The sequence below is a fragment of the Oncorhynchus gorbuscha genome, linkage group LG13, assembly GCF_021184085.1.
Source record: "Oncorhynchus gorbuscha isolate QuinsamMale2020 ecotype Even-year linkage group LG13, OgorEven_v1.0, whole genome shotgun sequence".
NCBI lineage: Eukaryota > Metazoa > Chordata > Actinopteri > Salmoniformes > Salmonidae > Oncorhynchus > Oncorhynchus gorbuscha.
In genome coordinates, this window is record NC_060185.1 from 22014021 (window position 1) to 22036428 (window position 22408).

Sequence of the window (22408 nt, forward strand, 5' to 3'; positions counted from 1 at the left end):
GGAGCACAACGGAGCATCAGCATCAAAACATCAATTGAGCTATATTACAACATCTCTGTGACCCAGTCAAGCTGTTGTTCAATTAATTGCTTGATTGAGAATTTTTTTAATTTTAGCTAGTATTTGAGAGACATTCTTTGTATGTTTACTTGGTAATAATTCTTGTCGACACTACTTATTATAGCTGCGACGCAGGTGCCACAATGCAGCCTCAATCAAAAAAGACTGCGTTGGCCGGGAATCGAACCCGGGTCAACTGCTTGGAAGGCAGCTATGCTCACCACTATACCACCAACGCTCGCCGTGTATATAATGAACCTCTGCCAACTTCTCAATCGCACTTCAACTATCTGATCTGATTTTGTAGCTGAATGTTTATATGTTATATTAATCAAATAGCATGACGCGTGACAGGAACAAGGCGCCCGTGCCTCCCGCCTATGTATTAGAGTCATAATTAACAAATGGGGCTTCCTGCAGATGCAGCAATGCCCACATTACGGGCATAGAACGCGTGTTGCTGCAACGTTGTTACAAAATTGATAAATTAATGTGTGAGAAAGTGTGCGGATTTTGCGGACTAACTGGTCTGGACTGGATTAGTGAGCGAGACAAACCGATGCCACAATATGCTCTCTCGACATTGGTCAATGCATTATTCGTTTCGCTTAGTTATTGTAGAAAGTTTACGTTTAAATTTTATGTATAAAGCTAATTGTTTCCTTATTACATTGTGGCTCGTTGGTCTAGGGGTATGATTCTCGCTTAGGGTGCGAGAGGTCCCGGGTTCAAATCCCGGACGAGCCCATATTTTGTAAAGAATAATAATACTAGTAGTTTATATTTTCTTTTTTTTAAATAACTACCAGTATGGGAAAGGTAGGTAGATAGATGGGCTGTTTAAATAGGTAGGCTGTAGTAGTAGTTTAAAGTAGTAGTTTAAAGGCAGGCATATCTACAACTACCATTTTAACCAATAGGAAAGACCAATACGATGCAAAACAGTTTGTTTTTGTTTTTAATTTTACAAAATGGATGGCCGCTTAGAGAGTCCAGCAGCAAAAACAACAAACTCATTAATATATACTAAGAAAAACTTTGACCCCGACGTGATTTGAACACGCAACCTTCTGATCTGGAGTCAGACGCGCTACCGTTGCGCCACGAGGTCTATCTATGTCTTAGTGCAACATCTGTACTTAACTATATACCGTCATGTGACTGGTCGTAATAGTGAAAATTTGATATGACATGGCAAGACCTAAATAGTTCTGGGTTACACTGCGCAATTTGTGCATATTGTTTTGTACTGATAGGTATTAATGCACTGTTGGAGCTAGAAACATAGCATTACGCTACACCCAGCAATAATATCTGAAAAACATGTGTACGCGACGAATACAATTTGATTGGTTTAGGGTTTAGGGTAGGGAAGTCCCAAGGATCCCGATAGCCACTGACCATTCTGTGATAGGGTTAAGGGGTCAAGCTCGCGGGGCACGAACGCCCTCCTTTGAGTGAATACGGAACTCCACCAGTGTGGGTTCACCTCCTCTGTATGCCCATCCTAGCCGTTCATATATACTTTAGTGATCTGTGTAAAATAGCCCACAGTCTTTGAAACATCTGCAGGAAAGTCAGTCTTGCATCAGACATGAGTGAATGACAACCAACCTATAACACCAATAGCGTGTCACACGGGTAAGCTTTCCGGAATTGACCAATACGTAGGAATAGTACTTATAGGCACTGTTTTCTCGCAGTTATGTTAACAACGGCGCGGGCATGTGTTCAGCAGGCGGGAGCGAAGGACACTGTGCGCTTAGCCAGCTTGTGTACCAGAGACAGTTTAGAAACTCTTGTGTGGTTACATTGAATATCATGCATCCTGAGTTTGCGGCCAGCTTGCTACGTGCCACCAGGCGATAGTTACATTTCTGTTGTTTCTATCTAGCAGCGATACAATGCCTCGCTACGTTTTGTATTGTACTGGCCATTTTCTTGCAGAGCGTTTTGTAAAATATTAAACAGTACTAGTCAAAACTTGGATAGTTTTTACGAAAATAAGATGGCTCGTTGGTCTAGGGGTATGATTCTCGCTTTGGGTGCGAGAGGTCCCGGGTTCAAATCCCGGACGAGCCCTGCATTTTGGTTAGATCGTTTGATACATATTTTGCATGTCACCAAATCTGCATCTCGGCAAAAATTACAGCAGTAGATAGCAGTACATACTCACTGAATGATGTATTGATATGACAGATCGTGAAATCATATTATGATTTGGTTAATACAGACACTGTTAGCCTACCCCTGTTTTCATTGTCTTCAAAAGGCATATGTGGGTAATTCAATAAATGCCCTCTGGCAATGGTAGAAATATAATATGTTGTAAAATGTTTGGCCAGTACGGGTATCGAACCCGCGACCTTCGCGTTATTAGCACGACGCTCTAACCAACTGAGCTAACCGGCCGTGTAGTTGGTTTGCCTTGCAGAGTATATAGCCATAATCCAAATAGATAAGGCATGGAAACTAGATTTTCATCCAATTGGCAATATAATTTCATGCGATTGTTCTAAAATCAGCATAAAAACAATATGCGCATTTTCCCACCAGATACGTTTCCATCTATTTGGCTTGTTGCAGATACAAGGCTGTGTGATGATGTGGTGCAGATAAAAATGTCAAATTTTGCGGTTGAATTCCCATGTACCGAATGGAAAATACAAGTAAAATAGGTTTCCATCGCATTTTCAAATCTACTGATGTTTTTATTATGATATATATTTTTTTTATAGCCAGTGTGCTTACCATAGTATCCGCACGTGTGCTGTAGCGCTGTTGGCTAGATTAATGTATATTATAAACTGGGTAGTTCGAACTCTGAATTCTGATTGGATATGACAAAACGTGTATTTTTACTGCTCTAATTACGTTGGTAACCAGTTGATAATAGAAATATGGCACCTCGGGGGTTTGTGATATATGGCCAACGGCTAAGGGCTGTATCCAGGCACTCTGCGTTGTGTCATGTTAAGAACAGCCCTTAGCGGTGGTATATTGGCCATATACCACACCCCCTCTTGCCTTATTGTTTAAGTATAGCCTGCCTTAGATGAGATTATGGACAAAATTGCAAGATAATTTTTATTTGTCTACGGTAGCAAAGCATCGATTATCATGTCACCAGAATAAGAGGCACCAACATTTTTCACATACTTAATTGTACCAACACAAAAAGATCCTAACTTGTCTATCTTATTTTGTTTTGTTGAAATTTGGAAAATTGACCAAAAAATGTCTGTTTCCATTAGGCTTCTAATTAAAAAATGTATCCGACATAAATAAATTGAATGGAAACCTGGTTACTGATACTGAACAAAATGTTGACTGCATATTATTTTTCACAGAAAAATTATAAATAAATATCTTGATCTTTATTATCCTACGGTTCTGACTTGGTTTACAGGGAGAATACTGTAAGATAGTGGTCTGTCGTAGTCTTCATAGTGTGTTGTTTGATGGCTATCTCACCTTTCCTCTAATAGAGAGGTCCAGCCTGCTTTTGTTGTTTTTGTTTGGCCAGAGCCTGCCTGTGGCGCTTCAGCCTCCCTGTCAGGACCCTCTCTGCCTCATCCAGCTCCACAAAACGACCAATGATTACGTCCAGCCGACTCCCCAACCTGGAAACAAACAGCCTCAGATCCCAGAACTCACAACCTCAGAACTTCAGAGGGAAGACTCAGAACCTTAGATAGCATAGCAGTCAAGAGCATTGTGCTGAAAGGTTGCTGGTTTGAATCTCCGAGTCGACTAGGTGAAACATCTGTTGATGTATCCTTGAGCAAGGCACTTAATCCTAATTGCATCCTGTAAATCACTCTGGATAAGAGGCTCTACTAAATGACAAAAATGTAAATATTGTCTATGTTTAATACGATAAAGAAATGACAAGCTTTTGGACTGTAAAAGTGTCAATTATATATATATATTTTAATTATTCGGGATTCATTAAAACAGGCACCACTAGGCATGTTGTGGTACGTAGGGAGGTACCAGGTAGTATGCTATATACCTCATAACTTCCCAGACTCCAAGAAGCCTTTTAGAGAGGTCCCCTCTGAAAACATCCTGTAGCTCTCTATTAAAACACTCACTCCCAAACATGCACTCTATACACTCTCCTATGCTTCCACAGACACAAATACACACAGGAAATGCAGTTAGCTGTTGCGAGATGAGTGAGTAAGCAAGGTGTTATTTGAAAAAGTGGCTAAAATAGAAAGCAAATGGCTACTCTGGTCTCAGTGCAGATCCATGGGTAATACTGGAGGACTCGTCCTCATTGTATGTCTTCTGTCTACTTCCTCAGTACAGCGTACAGTGCATGATTATGGACTTGATAAAAATACACTCTGCTTGATTTTATTCACATAGTGGTTGGCTGGCTGATGTACTGTCTATGGTTCTGGTGAGCAGTGGAGTAAAGTCTTGGCATTCTCCCAACCAGCTTCATGAGGAATGCTTTTCTAACAGTCTTGAAGGAGTTCCCACATATGTTGTGCCCTTGTTGGCTGCTTTTCCTTCACTCTGTGGTCCAACTCATCCCAAACCATCTCAATTGGGTTGAGGTCGGGTGATTGTGGAGGCCAGGTCATCTGATGCAGCACTCCATCACTCTCCTTCTTTGTCAAATAGTCCTTACACAGCCTGGAGGTGTGTTGGGTAATTGTCCTGTTGAAAAACAAATGATAGTCCCACTAAGCGCAAACCAGACGGGATGGCGTATCACTGTGCCTTGAATTCTAAATAAATCCCTGACAGTGTCACCAGCAAAGCACCATCACACCTCCTCCACGCTTCACAGTGGGAATGCGGAGATCATCCGTTCACCTACTCTGTGTCTCACAAAGTCACGGCGGTTGGAACCAAAAATCTTACCTTTGGACTCATCAAACCAAAGGACAGAATTCCAACAGTCTAATGTATATTGCTCGTGTTTATTGGCCCAAGCAAGTCTCTTCTTATTATTTGTGTCCTTCAGTACTGGTTTCTTTGCAACATTTCAACCATGAAGGCCTGCTTCACACAGTCTCCTCTGAACAGTTGATTTTGAGATGTGTCTGTTACTTGAACTCTATGAAGCATTTATTTGGGCTGCAATTTCTGAGGCTGAGAACTCTAATGAACTTATCCTCTGCAGCAGAGGTAACTCTTGGTCTTATTTTCCTGTGGCAGTGAGAGCCAGCTTCATCATAGCGCTTGATGGTTTTTGCGACTGCCCTTGAAGAAACTTTCAAAGTTCTTGAAATTTTCCGCATTGACTGACCTTTATGCGTATATGGTGAGACGCCTCCTGAGGGTTCGACCACGGGGCAGGGGTTTCCAGTATCTGGTTGACTGGGAGGGTTATTGCCCAAAGGAGAGGTGCTGAATTCCGGCTAAAGACATCCTGGACCCGGCCCTCATCGCCGATACCCCGGTAAGCCTGGTATGCGCCCAGGTAGGATGCCAGGCGGCATCCCTAGGGGAGGAGTACTGTCACGCCCTGATCTGTTTCACGTCCTTGTGATTGTCTCCACCCCTCCAGGTGTTGCTATTTTCCCTGGTGTTTTTATCCCTGTGTTTCCTGTCTCTCTATGACAGATCATCTTTAATGTTCAAGTCAACCAGCGTGTTTTTCCTGTGCTCCTGCTTTTCTATTCTCTTTTACTAGTCCTCCCGGTTTTGACCTTTGCCTGTTTTTCTGGACTCCATTCCCGCCTGCCTGGCTATTATGCCTGCCCTGACCTCGAGCCTGCCTGCCATTCTCTACCTCTGGAACCCTGAACTGGTTTTGACCTTTTGCCTGTCCATGACCAGTCTCTTGCCTACCCCTTTTGGATTGTTAATAAACATCTTGGACTCTAACCTTCTTCCTCCTTTGTCTGCATCTGGGTCTCGCCTTGTGCCCTCATAATCAGTGCTCATCGGCCATTGGACATAAACATTACACAACAAGTTGGAAATTGCAAATTCAACAATGAGTGGTTTGGAAGGAATCAGTGGCTAACTGCAAGCAGACGCAAAGCAATCACTAGCCTGCTATTCAGTGGAGAGGGTGTGTGGTCCAAGTCTGGGTTTATGAGTATCTTTTCCAAGCTTAAGGATAAACATTCAACATCATGGGCCAGAACATTGTGAATACATTGGCCATGCTGTCAATCCAGAATGACTTCTGCCACGTTCAGACTTCAGTGAGTTCAAGACAGCTGGGAACTCTGAAAAAAAAACAGGCTCAGACTGGGAAAATAAAAAATAAATGTTTCTGAGATTTTCGGACCACTAAACAACTATTGATTTAGAACCACAGAGAATTACCACAAGGTGCAAAGAAAACAGGAGCTGTCTCCACTCTTCCAGCACCATTTCAACTTCAACATCATCAAATCACCTATGCTTAGTCTAATAAAGTGACAACCAAAAGATACCAAAAACAATTTAGTCCAATCAATGCAAACTAAATATAATGTGGCTGTCCATGGTTCTGATGTGTGTGTGTGTGTGTGTGCTCATGCATTTGAGCAAGTAGAATAACATGTTGACTCAGCCTACTTGTAGAGAAACACCAATGCCATCCTCCTCTCTTTCATGTTGATGAAACAGTCTATCACTCTGTCATACAGTGCCCACTTTTAATTTTTGTTGTCCTAGGCTACCTGGCTAAAATGCTTGCTCGCTTTCCATTCATGGGCAACATTTGCTAGTTAGCCTTTTACATCTAGCTACATATTGAACTTCCATCCTCTCAGGCCAAGATTCTCTGGTCTGATGAAACCAAGATTGAACTCTTTGGCCTGAATGCCAAGCATCATGTCTGGAGGAAACCTGGCACCATCCCTACGGTGAACCATGGTGGTGGCAGAATCATGCTGTGGGGATGTTTTTCAGCAGCAGGGACTGGGAGACTAGTCAGGATCGAGGGAAAGATGAAAAGAGAAAAGTTAAGAGATCCTTGAAGAAACCTGCTCCAGAGCGCTCAGGACCTCAAACTTTCCGAATGTTCACCTTCCAACAGGACAACAACCCTAAGAACACAGCCAAGACAACGCAGGAGTGGCTTCGGGACAAGTTTCTGAACGTCGTTGAGTGGCCCAGCCAGAGCCAGGACTTGAACCTGATCTAACATCTCTGGAGAGACCTGAAAATAGCTGTGCAGCGACGCTCCCATTTCCAACCTGACAGTTTTAGAGGATCTGCAGAGAATAATGGGAGAAAATCCCCAAATACAGGTGTGTTAATGCATTCAGTTGTACAAATGACTAGGTATCCCCCCCTTCCCTTTCCCTTTCAACAAAGTACTGAGTAAAGGGTCTGAAGGCTTATGTAAATTACAGTTTATGTATACATTTGCAAAAATGTCTAAAAAACTGTTATTGCTTTGTCATTATGGGTGTTGTGTTTAGATTGATGAGGGGGGGAAACTATTTAATCCATTTTAGAATGAGGCAGTAAGGTAACAAAATTTGGAAAAGGTGAAAGGGTCTGAATACTTTCTGAATGCACAATAAAGTATTGTAATGAAACAGGCAGGGAGCAGGCCTCGAACCGTTGACCGATAGCCCGAAATCTAGCGAGCTGTCGACTGTGCCGCAAAAGCATGCTCCAGCGGCGGTCTTTATCCGTGTTTATAAACCCAGGGTCGTTACACTATGTAGGGAATATATACAAGGGGGCATTTGAAATGTCAGTCGTATCATCGAATTAGATTGCAACCCGTTTTAATGCGCAGACTCTTAAAACCTGTGATTCAGTATCGTCTGCCATATCCTGGATTATACACGTGACAGTGTTATTGTAAAGTGGGATTTCACCGACCTTTGCAGCAGCAGTTGGGCCTTAAACTTTTCGGCAAGCATCCATGACTGGCGGCATGACCAGCTTGTCAACTATGGTGAAAGGAGCCTGGCACATGGAAATGTTATGAGGGAGTACGAAGCCTTCAGTAAAGTGTCGTCTGTTAAATTATTGTACAGCATTTGTTTAGTTAGACATCTCATCTCTTTTTGGTAAAACAAAATCTTGTGTTTATACTTGATGCTTTGTTTCAAAATGTCTGCGTATTTTCAATGGCTTCATAGCATCGTTTCTGAGGCAAGTCTGACAGACCGGCTTTGGTGTGCAGCTGTCATCTTAAACAAATCCAGAGAGAGAGAGAGAGAGTGAGCGTGCAGGCAGCGCGGCAGGGCTATACTAGTATGTGTGTGTGCTTAGTGTAGCTATACATCATGGCAACACAATTTGTTTACTGCAGCCTCGGTTCAAAATATATCCCATCTTTATCCTAGACTGCAGCATGCATAGTTTAGCGCATTGCGCAAGTAGGCCTACGTCAAATTGGCCTATTTATTTTAGTCAAATATGCCGCAGACAAAAACAAACAATGATATTCAAGACAAATATTCCTCCACAGACCGGGTTGTGTCTGGCTGCACTAGGCTGCCACCTTATTATACATTAATAAATCATAGTAATGCTCAATAGTTCAGGTAGTATGTTAAACATTAATAGTGTCAGGAAGACAAGGTTCTGATTCACCACCTGATAACCTTTATTCAGTGTAAAACATTTCTCCACATTACCAGGAAGTCACTCAGAGATACACCTAAAAGTGCTCAACACGTGGGCTAAAGACCAGTCGAAACAGTTCAAATAATGTCCATTTCAATTTCACATTTAGTTTTTATTAACAATAAATTACTTCTTACATAATGAAATGACACAATTATTGAGTAATTATTTCATCACATATTGAACATTCAAGGCTTACAATATACACACACTGTACTCATACACACACGTTGTCACTCGCATGCCATTGCAGTTCTGTCAGTGTGCTGGCACATTCTGTGCAGATGCTTCAGGACCACGTGTCTGTGGAGGGTTTTTGGTGTTAGACAGGTTGTGCTGGATTTCCCCCAAGTGTTTGTGTGTGATGTGTAAGTGGCATATCAGTATTGGCGAGGGAACTGACCCCCAGAACACGTCCACTGTGTAAACAAGGCCTGTGATTCTGTAATGCTAGTCTTCGCCTCCAAGCCCAATACTGAGCACCCAGTCATGTGATTGTTCTATTTACTATACAGAATCATTCATGGATCATTTACATTCAATGCTGCTCGCCTGTTTTTAAAATTTGCTTCTTGAATGGTTTCAATAGAGGAGATGCTCTTTACAAAATGGTGGATCGCCAAGCCATTGTTCTGGGGGATTTAACTCTCAAGCAAAGGTGCTTAAAAAAAATGAAAGAACAAAATCACACCCATGCAGCTGAGGCAAGGTTACGATGCATTCACATCACCTTGAGAACTGTTTCTGTGGTTATCTTCTCCCATCACATGCATAGCTCCTGTTCCACCAGAGCCTTGTTTCAGTTAGACTGTTAGTGCTGAATCATTCCACTGGAAGTAGTGGAAGACATAGTGTTTTGGAGTTATGGAAGAAGTGCTCTGATCGTAGGACCCATCAAGGGAGCCTGGGACCCTAAAACCTGCAGCCTGGGACCCTAAACCCTGAAGCCTGGGACCCTAAACCCTGCAGCCTGGGACCCTAAACCCTGCAGCCTGGGACCCTAAACCCTGCAGCCTGGGACCCTAAAACCTGGTATAGCAAAACCAAGGGGAAACAGTTAACAGGAAATAATGTCATTGCATCACTTTCCTCCAATGCAATCCCATGCTGAAATCACATGATCTCTGTCATTTGATCCATGTGGTCCAGTAAAGATCACTGCCAGGGGGTTCCAACCAATCACTTTCAGAGTGGAATATTATGTGCTTCCCTGCTGCTCCTCTGACTGGTCAGTCCAGGTACCGAAGAAGTTGGATACTTTGGGTGTTTTGGGGGTGCGTCTGGCCCCCCTGGAGCCCAGTCTGGCCCCTGAGGAAGCCCCCCCTCCATGGGCCAGGTGGATCCTCTGGCACTCCCTGAGGTTCTGGGCCCGCACTTCCTGGTTCTGGATCTCCTCTACCACCCGACAGGGGAACCAGCCCCTCTCTCCATCATGGAGCCTCTCACCCATCATCCAGCCTGAGGGGGTGATAGAGGAAAATGTGAGGAGAGGGAGAGATATTAAATAACAGGCAGCCTCCCAGGAGATATGTTGTCTGGTCTCACCATCGTCTGTCCTCTCCAGGATGTTCAGCAAGTCAGCCATCTCAATGGACAGCTCATCTGGCTCCTGAGACGAGTACGACTGAATACACTGGACCTGGGGAGAAGCTGACCACACACACACACATTAATAGCATACACTATATACACAGGAGTATGTGGACGCCGCTTTAAATGAGTGGATTTGGCCATTTCAACCACATCCATTGCTGACAGGTGTATAAAATAGAGCACACATTCATACAATCCCCATAGACAAACATTGGCAGTAGAATGGTCTTACTGAAGAGCTCAGTGACTTTCAACGTGGCACCATCATAGGATGCCAAACGTTTAGGAGCAACAACGGCTCAGCCGCGAAGTGGTAGGCCACACAAGCCCACAGAACGGGACTGCCGAGTGCTGAAGTGTATAGCCGTCTGTCCTCGGTTGCAACACTCACTATTGAGTTCCAAACTGCCTCTGGAAGCAACATCAGCACAAGAACTGTTTGTCGGGAGGAAATAGGTTTCCATGGCCGAGCAGCCACACACAAGCTTAAGATCACCATGCGCTATGCCAAGCATCAGCTGGAGTGGTGTAAAGCTCACCTCTATTGGAATCTGGAGCAGTGGAAACGCGTTCTCTGGAGTGATGAATCACGCTTCACCATCTGGCAGTCCGACGGACAAATCTGGGTTTGGCAGATGCTACAACAACGCTACCTGCCCCAATGCATAGTGCCAACTGTAAAGTTTGATGGATGAGGAATAATGGTCTGGGGCTGTTTCACAGTTCGGGCTAGGCCCCTTAGTTCCAGTGAAGAGAAATCTAAACTCAACAGCATACAATGACATTCTAGATGATTCTGTGCTTCCAACTTTGTAGCAGTTTGGAGAAGGCCCTTTCCTGTTTCAGCATGACAACGTACCTGTGCACAAAGCAAGGTCCATACATAATGGTTTGTTGAGATTGGTGTGGAAGAACTTGACTGGCCTGCACAGAGCCCTGACCTCAACCCCATCAAACACCTTTGAGATGAATTGGAACGCTGACTGCGAGCCCGGCCTAATGATCCAATATCACTAATAATATTGTGGCTGAATGGAAGCAAGTCCCCGCAGCAATGTTCCAACATCTAGTGGAAATCCTTCCCAGAAGAGTAGAGGTTGTTATAGCAGCAGAGGGGGGACCAACTCCATATTAATGCCCATGATTTTGGAATGAGATGTTCGACGAGCAGGTGTCCACATACTTTTAGTCATGTAGTGCATGTACCATCTGGTATCTGGTACCTAAGAGTTCAGCTGTGAGTAATGGATGTCATCTCTGAGTTGGTGTGTGTCATCTTTGTGTACGTCTCACCTGGTTGATGGGCACTGGTGGACATGAATCGCGTGCGGCGATTTGGCGTGAGAGCACATATCCACCGCAGCTTATCACTCCTGGCAGAGGCACACAGGAACACATGGGAGATTGATCCGTTATAAACAATGACATACTGTACACAGTACACTAGGTACCGAGGGGTCTTGAGAGAGATATATATATATATATATATATATATATATATATATAAAATACTGTTAGTTGTAGTCACTCACATGCTGGAGGTCTTGAGCATGTAGTTGACAGGCCTCTCCTCCTGGTTCTCCAGGAGTTTCAGGTTGAACACATTGGCCAGCATCTGACCCTGGTCTTCCAGGTCCTCAGTTCTCAGCATGGCCCGCGTGCTCGAGTCCAGCACCTGGTACTTCTCACCACTGACACACACATATTTATATAAACAAACAAAGTCTGCTGAGAGCACAGGGCAGTTTGGCAGGTAGTATACTTCGAAACTGCCTGTATACAAAATAATATGCCGTGGGGGGGAGCAATAGAAAGTTCCAGACTGAAAGTGGGTGTGCTGTGACCCCCAATGACCACATGCTGTCTGTGTGATGATGTCATGTGCTGACCTGGAGCTGCGCTTGGTGATGAGCAGCAGGTTGTTGAAGAGGAACAGGTAGACAGGGTGGTGGAGCTTCTTGCTCCGCATGGTCCTAGTGCTCTTGGGCCCAGCCATCTGCTGCACCTCACCCTTCTTCAGCAGCCAGCGGGAGTGAGAGATCACCGGCACCGACTGGAAGGAAAGGGTCACAGTTCAACTCAGGGTTATTATAAATCATGGAGAACCCATTTTTTTAACAATAGAGTTTTTATGTTTGAAATGCAAAACATTTTCGGTCCATCAACCTCCTTAAAGGATTCAAACAGACAATGAACCTAACTGCGATAGATAACCTTTGACTAAGTCTGTTTGTGCCAGTCTGGCAGTGTAACTGTTTTACTATATAGAATATAGATATGTTGTCACATGACTGGCAGCTGCAGGTACCTTAGACTTGAACTCCAGTGTTTTCTCAATGCTGATGAGTTCCTCTGTACGACTCATCTTCCTCACACCCTCGTTGCACTCCTTCACAATCTGACATGCACACAAACAAACCATTATAAGGAACAAATCCCAAGGCTCCCTTGGAATTGAATATTGTCAGTTAAAGACATGCTCCGGAACATTGGCAACTAAGCATTTTTTAAACCTCCCGCTTTGGGCTGGATGTGTCAATGTGTAGTTTATGTAAGGGATAATCAATGAGGGGCTATGCGTTCTATGGAAAATAATGAATGACATGGAAGGTTTTCCAAGACGCGCTAACGGAGTGAAACCCAGAGTTGATTATCCCTTTAACACCATGGTTATAATTGAACACATTTGCCACTAGAAATATGTTCATTTGCCAGTATAAATCTGTTCAACACCCACTGAAGAATCTAGCAAGTTTACTAGATAGCTACAGTAGTTGCCGTGGTAACCAAATAGACTTGCTAGTTTCGCTAACCAAATCATCAGTCCTAGCTTGCCATTATGAAAATCGAATTCAACAGCAGCTCAAACATGTAAAAATGAAATAGCAACACTGCAGAAACTATTACACTCAACGGAATGACTTGATTAGTGTAGTGTCAACAACGCACCCACTGCCAGCTGGCCTACTTCAGCAGTACTGTATCATTTTAATCATTTTAGTCAATAAGATTCTTGCTACGTAGCTTAACTTTCTGAACATTCGAGACGTGTAGTCCACTTGTCATTCCAATCTCCTTTGCATTAGCGTAGCCTCTTCTGTAGCCTGTCAACTATGTGTCTGTTTATCCCTGTTCTCTCCTCTCTGCACAGACCATACAAACGCTCCTCACCGCGTGGCCGCGGCCACCCTACTCTGGTGGTCCCAGCGCGCACGACCCACGTGGAGTTCCAGGTCTCCGGTAGCCTCTGGAACTGCCAATCTGCGGTCAACAAGGCAGAGTTCATCTCAGCCTATGCCTCCCTCCAGTCCTCGACTTCTTGGCACTGACGGAAACATGGATCACCACAGACAACACTGCTACTCCTACTGCTCTCTCTTCGTCCGCCCACGTGTTCTCGCACACCCCGAGAGCATCTGGTCAGCGGGGTGGTGGCACCGGGATCCTCATCTCTCCCAAGTGGTCATTCTCTCTTTCTCCCTTACCCATCTGTCTATCGCCTCCTTTGAATTCCATGCTGTCACAGTTACTAGCCCTTTCAAGCTTAACATCCTTATCATTTATCGCCCTCCAGGTTCCCTCGGAGAGTTCATCAATGAGCTTGATGCCTTGATAAGCTCCTTTCCTGAGGACGGCTCACCTCTCACAGTTCTGGGCGACTTTAACCTCCCCACGTCTACCTTTGACTCTTTCCTCTCTGCCTCCTTCTTTCCACTCCTCTCCTCTTTGACCTCACCCTCTCACCTTCCCCCTACTCACAAGGCAGGCAATACGCTCGACCTCATCTTTACTAGATGCTGTTCTTCCACTAACCTCACTGCAACTCCCCTCCAAGTCTCCGACCACTGCCTTGTATCCTTTTCCTCTCGCTCTCATCCAACACCTCCCATACTGCCCCTACTCGGATGGTATCGCGCCGTCCCAACCTTCGCTCTCTCTCCCCCGCTACTCTCTCCTCTTCCATCCTATCATCTCTTCCCTCCGCTCAAACCTTCTCCCACCTATCTCCTGATTCTGCCTCCTCAACCCTCCTCTCCTCCCTCTCTGCATCCCTTGACTCTCTATGTCCCCTATCCTCCAGGCCGGCTCGGTCCTCCCTCCCGCTCCGTGGCTCGATGACTCATTGAGCTCACAGAACAGGGCTCCGGGCAGCCGAGCGGAAATGGAGGAAAATCGCCTCCCTGCGGACCTGGCATCCTTTCACTCCCTCCTCTCTACATTTTCCTCCTCTGTCTCTGCTGCTAAAGCCACTTTCTACCACGCTAAATTCCAAGCATCTGCCTCTAACCCTAGGAAGCTCTTTGCCACCTTCTCCTCCCTCCTGAATCCTCCGCCCCCTCCCCCCCTCCTCCTCTCTCTGCAGATGACTTCGTCAACCATTTTGAAAAGAAGGTCGACGACATCCGAACATAAGTCAAACGACACCGCTGGTTCTGCTCACACTGCCCTACCCTGTGCTCTGACCTCTTTCTCCCCTCTCTCCAGATGAAATCTGATGCCTTGTGACGGCCGGCCGCCCAACAACCTGCCCGCTTGACCCTATCCCCTCCTCTCTTCTCCAGACCATTTCCGGAGACCTTCTCCCTTACCTCACCTCGCTCATCAACTCATCCCTGACCGTTGGCTACGTCCCTTCCGTCTTCAAGAGAGCGAGAGTTGCACCCCTTCTGAAAAAACCTACACTCGATCCCTCCGATGTCAACAATTACAGACCAGTATCCCTTCTTTCTTTCTCTCCAAAACTCTTTGAACGTGCCGTCCTTGGCCAATCTCTCTGAATGACCTTCTTGATCCAAATCAGTCAGGTTTCAAGACTAGTCATTCAACTGAGACTGCTCTCCTCTGTATCACGGAGGCGCTCCGCACTGCTAAAGCTAACTCTCTCCTCTGCTCTCATCCTTCTAGATCTATCGGCTGCCTTCGATACTGTGAACCATCAGATCCTCCTCTCCACCCTCTCCGAGTTTCCTACCTGACAGGTCGCTCCTACCAGGTGGCGTGGCGAGAATCTGTCTCCTCACCACGCGCTCTCACCACTGGTGTCCCCAGGGCTCTGTTCTTGGCCCTCTCCTATTCTCGCTATACACCAAGTCACTTGGCTCTGTCATAACCTCACATGGTCTCTCTTATCATTGCTATGCAGACGACAACAATTAATCTTCTCCTTTCCCCTTCTGATGACCAGGTGGCGTTCGCATCTCTGCATGTCTGGCAGACATATCAGTGTGGATGACGGATCACCACCTCAAGCTGAACCTCGGCAAGACGGAGCTGCTCTTCCTCCCGGGGAAGGACTGCCCGTTCCATGATCTGCCATCACGGTCGACAACTCCATTGTGTCCTCCTCCCAGAGCGCCAAGAACCTTGGCGTGATCCTGGACAACACCCTGTCGTTCTCAACTAACATCAAGGCGGTGGCCCGTTCCTGTAGGTTCATGCTCTACAACATCCGCAGAGTACGACCCTGCCTCACACAGGAAGCGGCGCAGGTCCTAATCCAGGCACTTGTCATCTCCCGTCTGGATTACTGCAACTCGCTGTTGGCTGGGCTCCCTGCCTGTGCCATTAAACCCCTTCAACTCATCCAGAACGCCGCAGCCCGTCTGGTGTTCAACCTTCCCAAGTTCTCTCACGTCACCCCGCTCCTCCGTTCTCTCCACTGGCTTCCAGTTGAAATCCGCTACAAGACCATGGTGCTTGCCTACGGAGCTGTGAGGGGAACGGCACCTCAGTACCTCCAGGCTCTGATCAGGCCCTACACCCAAACAAGGGCACTGCGTTCATCCACCTCTGGCCTGCTCGCCTCCCTACCACTGAGGAAGTACAGCTTCAGCCCAGTCAAAACTGTTCGCTGCCCTGGCCCCCAATGGTGGAACAAACTCCCTCACGACGCCAGGACAGCGGAGTCAATCACCACCTTCCGGAGACACCTGAAACCCCACCTCTTTAAGGAATACCTAGGATAGGTTAAGTAATCCCTCTCACCCCACCCCCCTAAGTTTTAGATGCACTATTGTTAAGTGACTGTCCCACTGGATGTCATAAGGTGAATGCACCAATTTGTAAGTCGCTCTGGATAAGAGCGTCTGCTAAATGACTTAAATGTAAATGTAAATGTAAATAGAACCATTGAATTCTGATGTGCAAATATACCATGCGTTATAGGGACATAATGGGTACTCTAGAATGCCCCTCAAGCCAATCAGAAAGGAGTATTCAACAATGTCATTGTACAAACATGCATAATCTAGCAACAGAATTACTGTTTTACCTCAATTATCCACAAATTCCCTAGTTTGAAAGCGGCTGTTTACCGGAAGCTAAGCGGCACCATGTCTGCACACGTGACATAGTACTACATTTTCGGGCACCACTTCTGGCTCGTGGGCGCTACTTTCAGAACTACTGGAAAAAATGTCTACAAAAGTTCCCGGAGAATCTTTTTAACAGAACATTACTGGGAAGCAAATAATGTATGCAAAACGTGAGTCCAAAGGAATGGGTGCTGAACCTGTTTCAGAGCTGTAGAGACTATGCTCCAATTAAAACCACATTCCTTTGTTTGTGACGACGACAATTAACCTCATGACAGTCATCATTCCACACAAAGCATAGAGAGGCGTGACAAGACTAAGTCTTCTCAAAATGATGAACGGCGATGATTGTTTTCTGATGTAACACTCAACACCATGACATGCGCCGAGTCTATAATCACCACCAGTACTACTTCCTCCAACACGCCCCAGGCCAGTACTGAACCCAATCCAGCATGCTTTCATCTCTCCCAAACTGGTTTGGTACTGTAAAATGGTCTGGTACTGTTACTGTACCCACGTCAGTACTGGACCCAAGTCAGCACTCCCCCCTACTGTACCTGCTCCAGCTGCTGGTGAGCCTTGATGGCATTAGCCTCAATCTCTGAATTCTCCTCTGCCTTCTTCAGAATGTTCTGCAAGCAAACACAGCATCAGAAGTTCAAAGCAATACCTACATCCTGAATACTGCAATATGTTAGCACACTGTAAAGCATTATCACAACTATTATTAACTTTTAAGAAACGCCATGTTTACCTGGACCAGCATTTTGAGTCGTGTGATCCTCTGGAAGGGGAGGATGAGGAAGGATGTGAAGGACAGGCCTCGGACACACGGATGATTCTCCAGCTGAGCCATGGCCTCGCGGAATAACTGATTTCCCTGTCTGGACAAAAACACAGGCATGTTCAAACCACCCCAGACTGAATCAATGAGGTTGTCTGACCACATACGGTCTATGCAGAGAGTAGACAAGCTTCAGAGTTGATAGATGTTGCAGCAGACTAGTTACTACATGAGCAATAAACAGTTTTGCCAACTCATTTTCAGGGCAATTTGCTAGAGGCAGGTTGATTTGTGGCTAAAAGTTGCTAAATGACGTTGTGATGTCTTTGCGTAAAACAGTCATTATGTAGAATACACAATAACGTTACTCAAATTGACTGGCCATCTAGGCAAAAAAAAGGGGGGAAAATAAATTTGTTCAGGTACAGACTCCCACTTTTCTGTACAATTAGATTGAGACATGTTGATTTTTGTTGTAAATTATTTTCAAGATCAAACATTCGTGACCAACTATATTCATTGGGTTTGGCTCGTCGAACCCGCACTACAGCTGCTGAAGTCAGCCAACAATGATTTGCTGAAATTGATGCTGACCTGCTGCTGCCTGTGCACGAGCTGAGCGCCTGCTGCTGATGTCACTCACAACGCACTTTTGCAGCCAGGCACGTGTGTTGTGACTGAGTGTGTGACAGAGAAAATCGTGTGTCATTTAGAGGGAAAATGCGTGCATTCTAGCGGTTGAGTCACTTTTCAAAAAAGTTGCTATAAGTTCCAAATACATTTTTAAAATGTAGCTACATTTGTTGCTAGTTGCTGATTGAAAAACAAGTTGTCAGGGTAGTCTGAAAAGTTGCTAAATCTAGCAACAACAAAAAATGCTAGATTGGCATCACTGGCAAGAAATCACACTGACGTCATCCAGGCAAGTCCAACACAGACCACACAGATCCATCCTTCCATACGATGTGTCCAACGAAAAACCACAGCCACTTGTAGACTATGACTTCACACACACTGTCTTGGCAGTACAACCAACTGCCCAGCAGAGGTCTCCCTCGCTAAAGTTAGCTTGATCTCTAGCTCAGCAAGCTTAGTTCTTTCCACACAGTGTTTAATAAGAATTAAGAGGGTTTTTTTTGCATAGAGAGGACAACGCTACATCACATTATATGGAACATGTCAATACAGCACATACCGGCCTTTACTAAATGTTGACGCAAACTACGTGCAGCCTGTCAATAATCTGGTTTGGAATGAGAGGCATCAGTGAAAACCTTTTCAAAATCTCCCAGCCAGCAGGGCAAAACAGCTGCTCACACTAATGTCACCAATGCCTCGGTGACTCAGAGCACAGTCACTGACGTTCTGTATGTCATTAATGCTATGCAGAGGATCGCTATATCACATTATATGGAAAATGTCAATACAGCACATACCGGTAACTGCCAAAATAATGGAAACACGAGTAAATGATGGATACCAAGTACATTGAAAGTAAGTGCTTCCACACAGGTGTTGTTCCTGAGTTAATGAAGCTATTAACATCCCCATTGTGTTTAGGGTCATGTATAAAAATGCTGGGTAGTCCATTATTTTGGCTTCCATGGCTATTACCCCAAAGGACGACAATGCCCCATCCACAGGGCATGATTGGCCACTGAATGGTTTGATGGAAGAATGTTGGAGGGATGCGACACCAGAGTTAAAAGACACGTAGAATCTATGCCAAGGTACATTGAAGCTGTTCTGGCTCATGGTGGACTAACACCGTATTAAAACAAATAAAATGTTATTTGTCACATGCGCCGAATACAACAGTGAAATGCGTACTCACAAGCCCTTAACCAACAATGCAGTTAAGAAAATTGAGTGTTAAGAAAGTATATTAAAATCAACTGAAGCAAAACAAATAAAAAATAAACAGTAACAAGGCTATATTCAGGGGGTACCAAGTCAATGCACAGGTTAGTCGAGGTAATATGTACATGTAGGTAGACATAAAGGGACTATGCATAGATAATAAACAGAGTAGCAGCAGTGTAAAAATGGAGTTGGGTCAATGTAAATAGTCCAGGTAGCCATTTGATAAGCTGTTCAGGAGTCTTAGGACTTGGGGGTAGCAACTGTTAAGAAGCCTTTTGGACGCTTGCCGTGCGATAGCAGAGAGAAGTCTATTACTCGGGTGGCTGGAGTCTTTGGCAACTTTTAGGGCCTTCCTCTGACACCGCCTGGTATAGAGGTCCTGGATGGCAGGACTCTTGGCCCCAGTGATGTACTGGGGCCAAGTGATGTACTACCCTCTGTAGTGCCTTGCGATCGGAGGCCGAGCAGTTGCCATATCAGGTCAGGATGCTCTCGATGGTGCAGCTGTCAAACTTTTTGAGCCAAATCTTTTCAGTCTCCTGAGGGGTAATAGGCATTGTCGTGCCTTCTTCACAACTGTCTCTGTGTTTTTGGATCATGATAGTTTGTTGGTGATGTGGACACCAAGGAACTTGAAGCTCTCAACCTGTTCCACTACAGCCCCATCGATGAGAATGGGGACGTGCTCGGTCCACATTATCCTGTAGTCCACGATCATCTCATTTGTCTTGATCACATTGAGGGAGAGGTTGTTGTCCTGGCACCACATGGCCAAGTCTCTGACCTCCCTATAGGCCGTCTCATTGTTGTCGGTGATCAGGCCTAACACTGTTGTGTCATCCGCAAACTTGATGATGGTGTTGGAGTCATGCCTGGCCATGCAGTCGTGAGGGGTCTGAGAACGTTGATTTTGTGGAATTTCTGTTTCTTAATGGGTTTGAGACAATCAGTTGTGTTTTGACAAGGTAGGGATGGTATACAGAACATAGCCCTATTTGGTAAAATATCAAGTCCATATTATGACAAGAACAGTTCAAATAAGCAAAGAGAAATGACAGCCCATCATTACTTTAAGACATTGAGGTCAGTCATTACAGAACATTTCAAGAACTTTGAAAGTATCTTCAAGTGCAGTCGCAAAAACCCTCAAGCACTATGATGAAACCAGCTCTCATGAAGACCACCACAGGAAAGGAAGACCAAGAGTTGCTGTAGAGGAGCGCTTTACAGAGTTCAAATAACAGACAACTGTTCAGAGGAGACTGTGTGAATCTGGCCTTCATGGTCAAATTGCTGCAGCAAAACCACTACTAAAGGACACCAATAAGAAGAACGGACTTGCTTGGGCCAAGAAACATGAGCAATGGACATTAGACTGGTGGAAATCTGTCCTTTGGTCTGATGAGTTCAAATTTGAGATTTTTGGTTCCAACCGCCTTGTCTTTGTGAGACGAAGAGCAGGTGAACAGATGATCTCTGCATTTGTGGTTCCCTCTGAAGCATGGAACAAAATGTTATTCAATGCGGAGGTGTTCTGTTGTTATCATAGCCACAGCTCAAGGTTCTTTCTTAAGGATTTGTTCTGTTCAGTCACTACGATGGACAGCCACTTTCCACTGTGCTGAAAGTCATGTGTTATTCTGTCATACAACTCACAGACCTTCATCTTATTCAGTCAGTACATAGGTCTACTGCGCATAAATCACATAGATAGTCTTACTCAACTGTCAACTCTAAATTGAAAATAATTATGTGTGATGGTCAACAGTTTGGCACAGCTGCCATACCAACCACAACTCCATCTCTATTGTACTACTGCACAGAGAGGTTACACAACATATGGTACTACTGTAGACATTAGTTGGAGGGGTACCCACAGAGGTTATACAACATATGGTACTACTGTAGACATTAGTTGGAGGGGTACCCACAGAGGTTACACAACATATGGTATTACTGTAGACATTAGTTGGAGGGGTACCCACAGAGGTTACACAACATATGGTATTACTGTAGACATTAGTTGGAGGGGTACCCACAGAATGCGTCGGTAGTTCTTCTCCTGATACACCTGGTTGATGACGTAGGTGATAAAGACGTGAAAGTGCTTGACGGCGTGGTCGTGGACGATGTCACACACCTCTGAGATCTGGAGGGACTGTTCGATGCGGTTCTCCAGGTCCATCAGGAACCTAAGGAAGGATGTATAGTATGACATCATCAGCAGGGGACAGTTGAATAAATGTCACCGTACAACTATTACAGTATGATATGGAATGAAAGATGTTTAAGGACTTGTTTGGTTTTTACTTTCAGAAAGCTTAACAGCAGTTTAGTGGGGCCAGTAATCAAACATTGCAGAGAGGATGGGTGGTTGATTAGTCACACACACACACAAATGCTTCTCTTACCTCTCACTGGCCTTCATCACCTCCTCAATGTTGGAGAACAGGAAGTGCATGTCTGATTGGCTGAGTGTGTTGACCAGCACAGGGTTTTTCAGGAAGTGAGTCTCCAGCACCTCCAGACTCTTGTAGTAGGACGCCTCTGAGGTTACCAGCTCAAACATGGCCTAGAGAAGAGAGAGAGGACACAGGTCAAGAAGGCATTTACTTACCATTCAGGAAAGACCTATCTGAACTTTTACCCTACAGTATAACCTTTCACCTCTCTCTGCTGTACAGCCCTTCCCTTTACTGTATGACCTTTGACCTCACACCTCTTGTATGATGATCTCTCTCTGCAGTAGCTGGGTGAGCAGGCCACTCTGCTGCACAACCTCAAGGTTCTGCCACAGACTCAGAGAGCGGGAGTTGTTCCTCAACTGCAGCTGCAGGGCTGGTGGGGACGTCACCCCTAACCCCGCGCTGACCCCATAGGTCAACCCCTCCTGCTGCCGTCGCTGCTCGATCTCCTGCTGCTTGGATGTGTCCCGGTACTCCTGGTACAGGAAGGCTGGAGGGAAGAAAGGGACAAAATAGAAAGGAAAAAAAGACAGAAGGAAGACAACATGAGTCTGAGCACATGGTCATGTTTGATAACAATATTATATTATTAGGGTTATTTAGCAGACACTTAGTCTGAAGCCACATCACAGCATGTGGCCCATGGGGGAATCAAACTTATAACTCACAACTACACTTTGGTGTCTTTACGTTGACACCCGTGACCTAGAACTAAAACGTTCCCTTTATATTTATGTGAAATCGTGGAGTTGTGTAACTACATGAGTTATTGTGTA

The 22408-nt window shown here is 45.1% G+C and overlaps 1 protein-coding gene and 5 non-coding genes across 9 annotated transcripts in view; 2 read left to right on the forward strand and 4 right to left on the reverse strand.

The window, feature by feature from the left end:
* Positions 1–226: 226 nt before the first annotated feature.
* On the reverse strand, positions 227–298 carry trnag-ucc. The gene has a single exon. It is a non-coding gene; the product is annotated as a tRNA-Gly (tRNA).
* Positions 299–735: 437 nt separating this feature from the next.
* trnap-agg lies at positions 736–807 on the forward strand. The gene has a single exon. It is a non-coding gene; the product is annotated as a tRNA-Pro (tRNA).
* A 292-nt stretch (positions 808–1099) lies between these two features.
* trnaw-cca lies at positions 1100–1171 on the reverse strand. The gene has a single exon. It is a non-coding gene; the product is annotated as a tRNA-Trp (tRNA).
* Positions 1172–2070: 899 nt separating this feature from the next.
* Positions 2071–2142, forward strand: trnap-ugg. The gene has a single exon. It is a non-coding gene; the product is annotated as a tRNA-Pro (tRNA).
* Positions 2143–2398: 256 nt separating this feature from the next.
* trnai-aau lies at positions 2399–2472 on the reverse strand. Its single transcript has one exon. It is a non-coding gene; the product is annotated as a tRNA-Ile (tRNA).
* Positions 2473–8692: 6220 nt separating this feature from the next.
* Positions 8693–22408, reverse strand: part of LOC123992579 (ephexin-1-like) — a 53836-nt gene continuing 40120 nt past the window's right edge. For all 4 annotated transcript variants that reach the window (XM_046293822.1, XM_046293821.1, XM_046293820.1 and 1 more), the window contains 11 exons: positions 21887–22122; positions 21579–21739; positions 21207–21359; positions 17275–17404; positions 17078–17152; positions 12512–12601; positions 12093–12256; positions 11736–11894; positions 11497–11576; positions 10156–10260; positions 8693–10068 (listed from right to left, as the gene is read on the reverse strand). In XM_046293822.1, coding sequence (XP_046149778.1) covers positions 9809–10068; positions 10156–10260; positions 11497–11576; positions 11736–11894; positions 12093–12256; positions 12512–12601; positions 17078–17152; positions 17275–17404; positions 21207–21359; positions 21579–21739; positions 21887–22122 — 1613 coding nt within the window. In that variant the 3' untranslated portion in view covers positions 8693–9808. The remainder of the gene's footprint in view (positions 10069–10155; positions 10261–11496; positions 11577–11735; positions 11895–12092; positions 12257–12511; positions 12602–17077; positions 17153–17274; positions 17405–21206; positions 21360–21578; positions 21740–21886; positions 22123–22408) is intronic.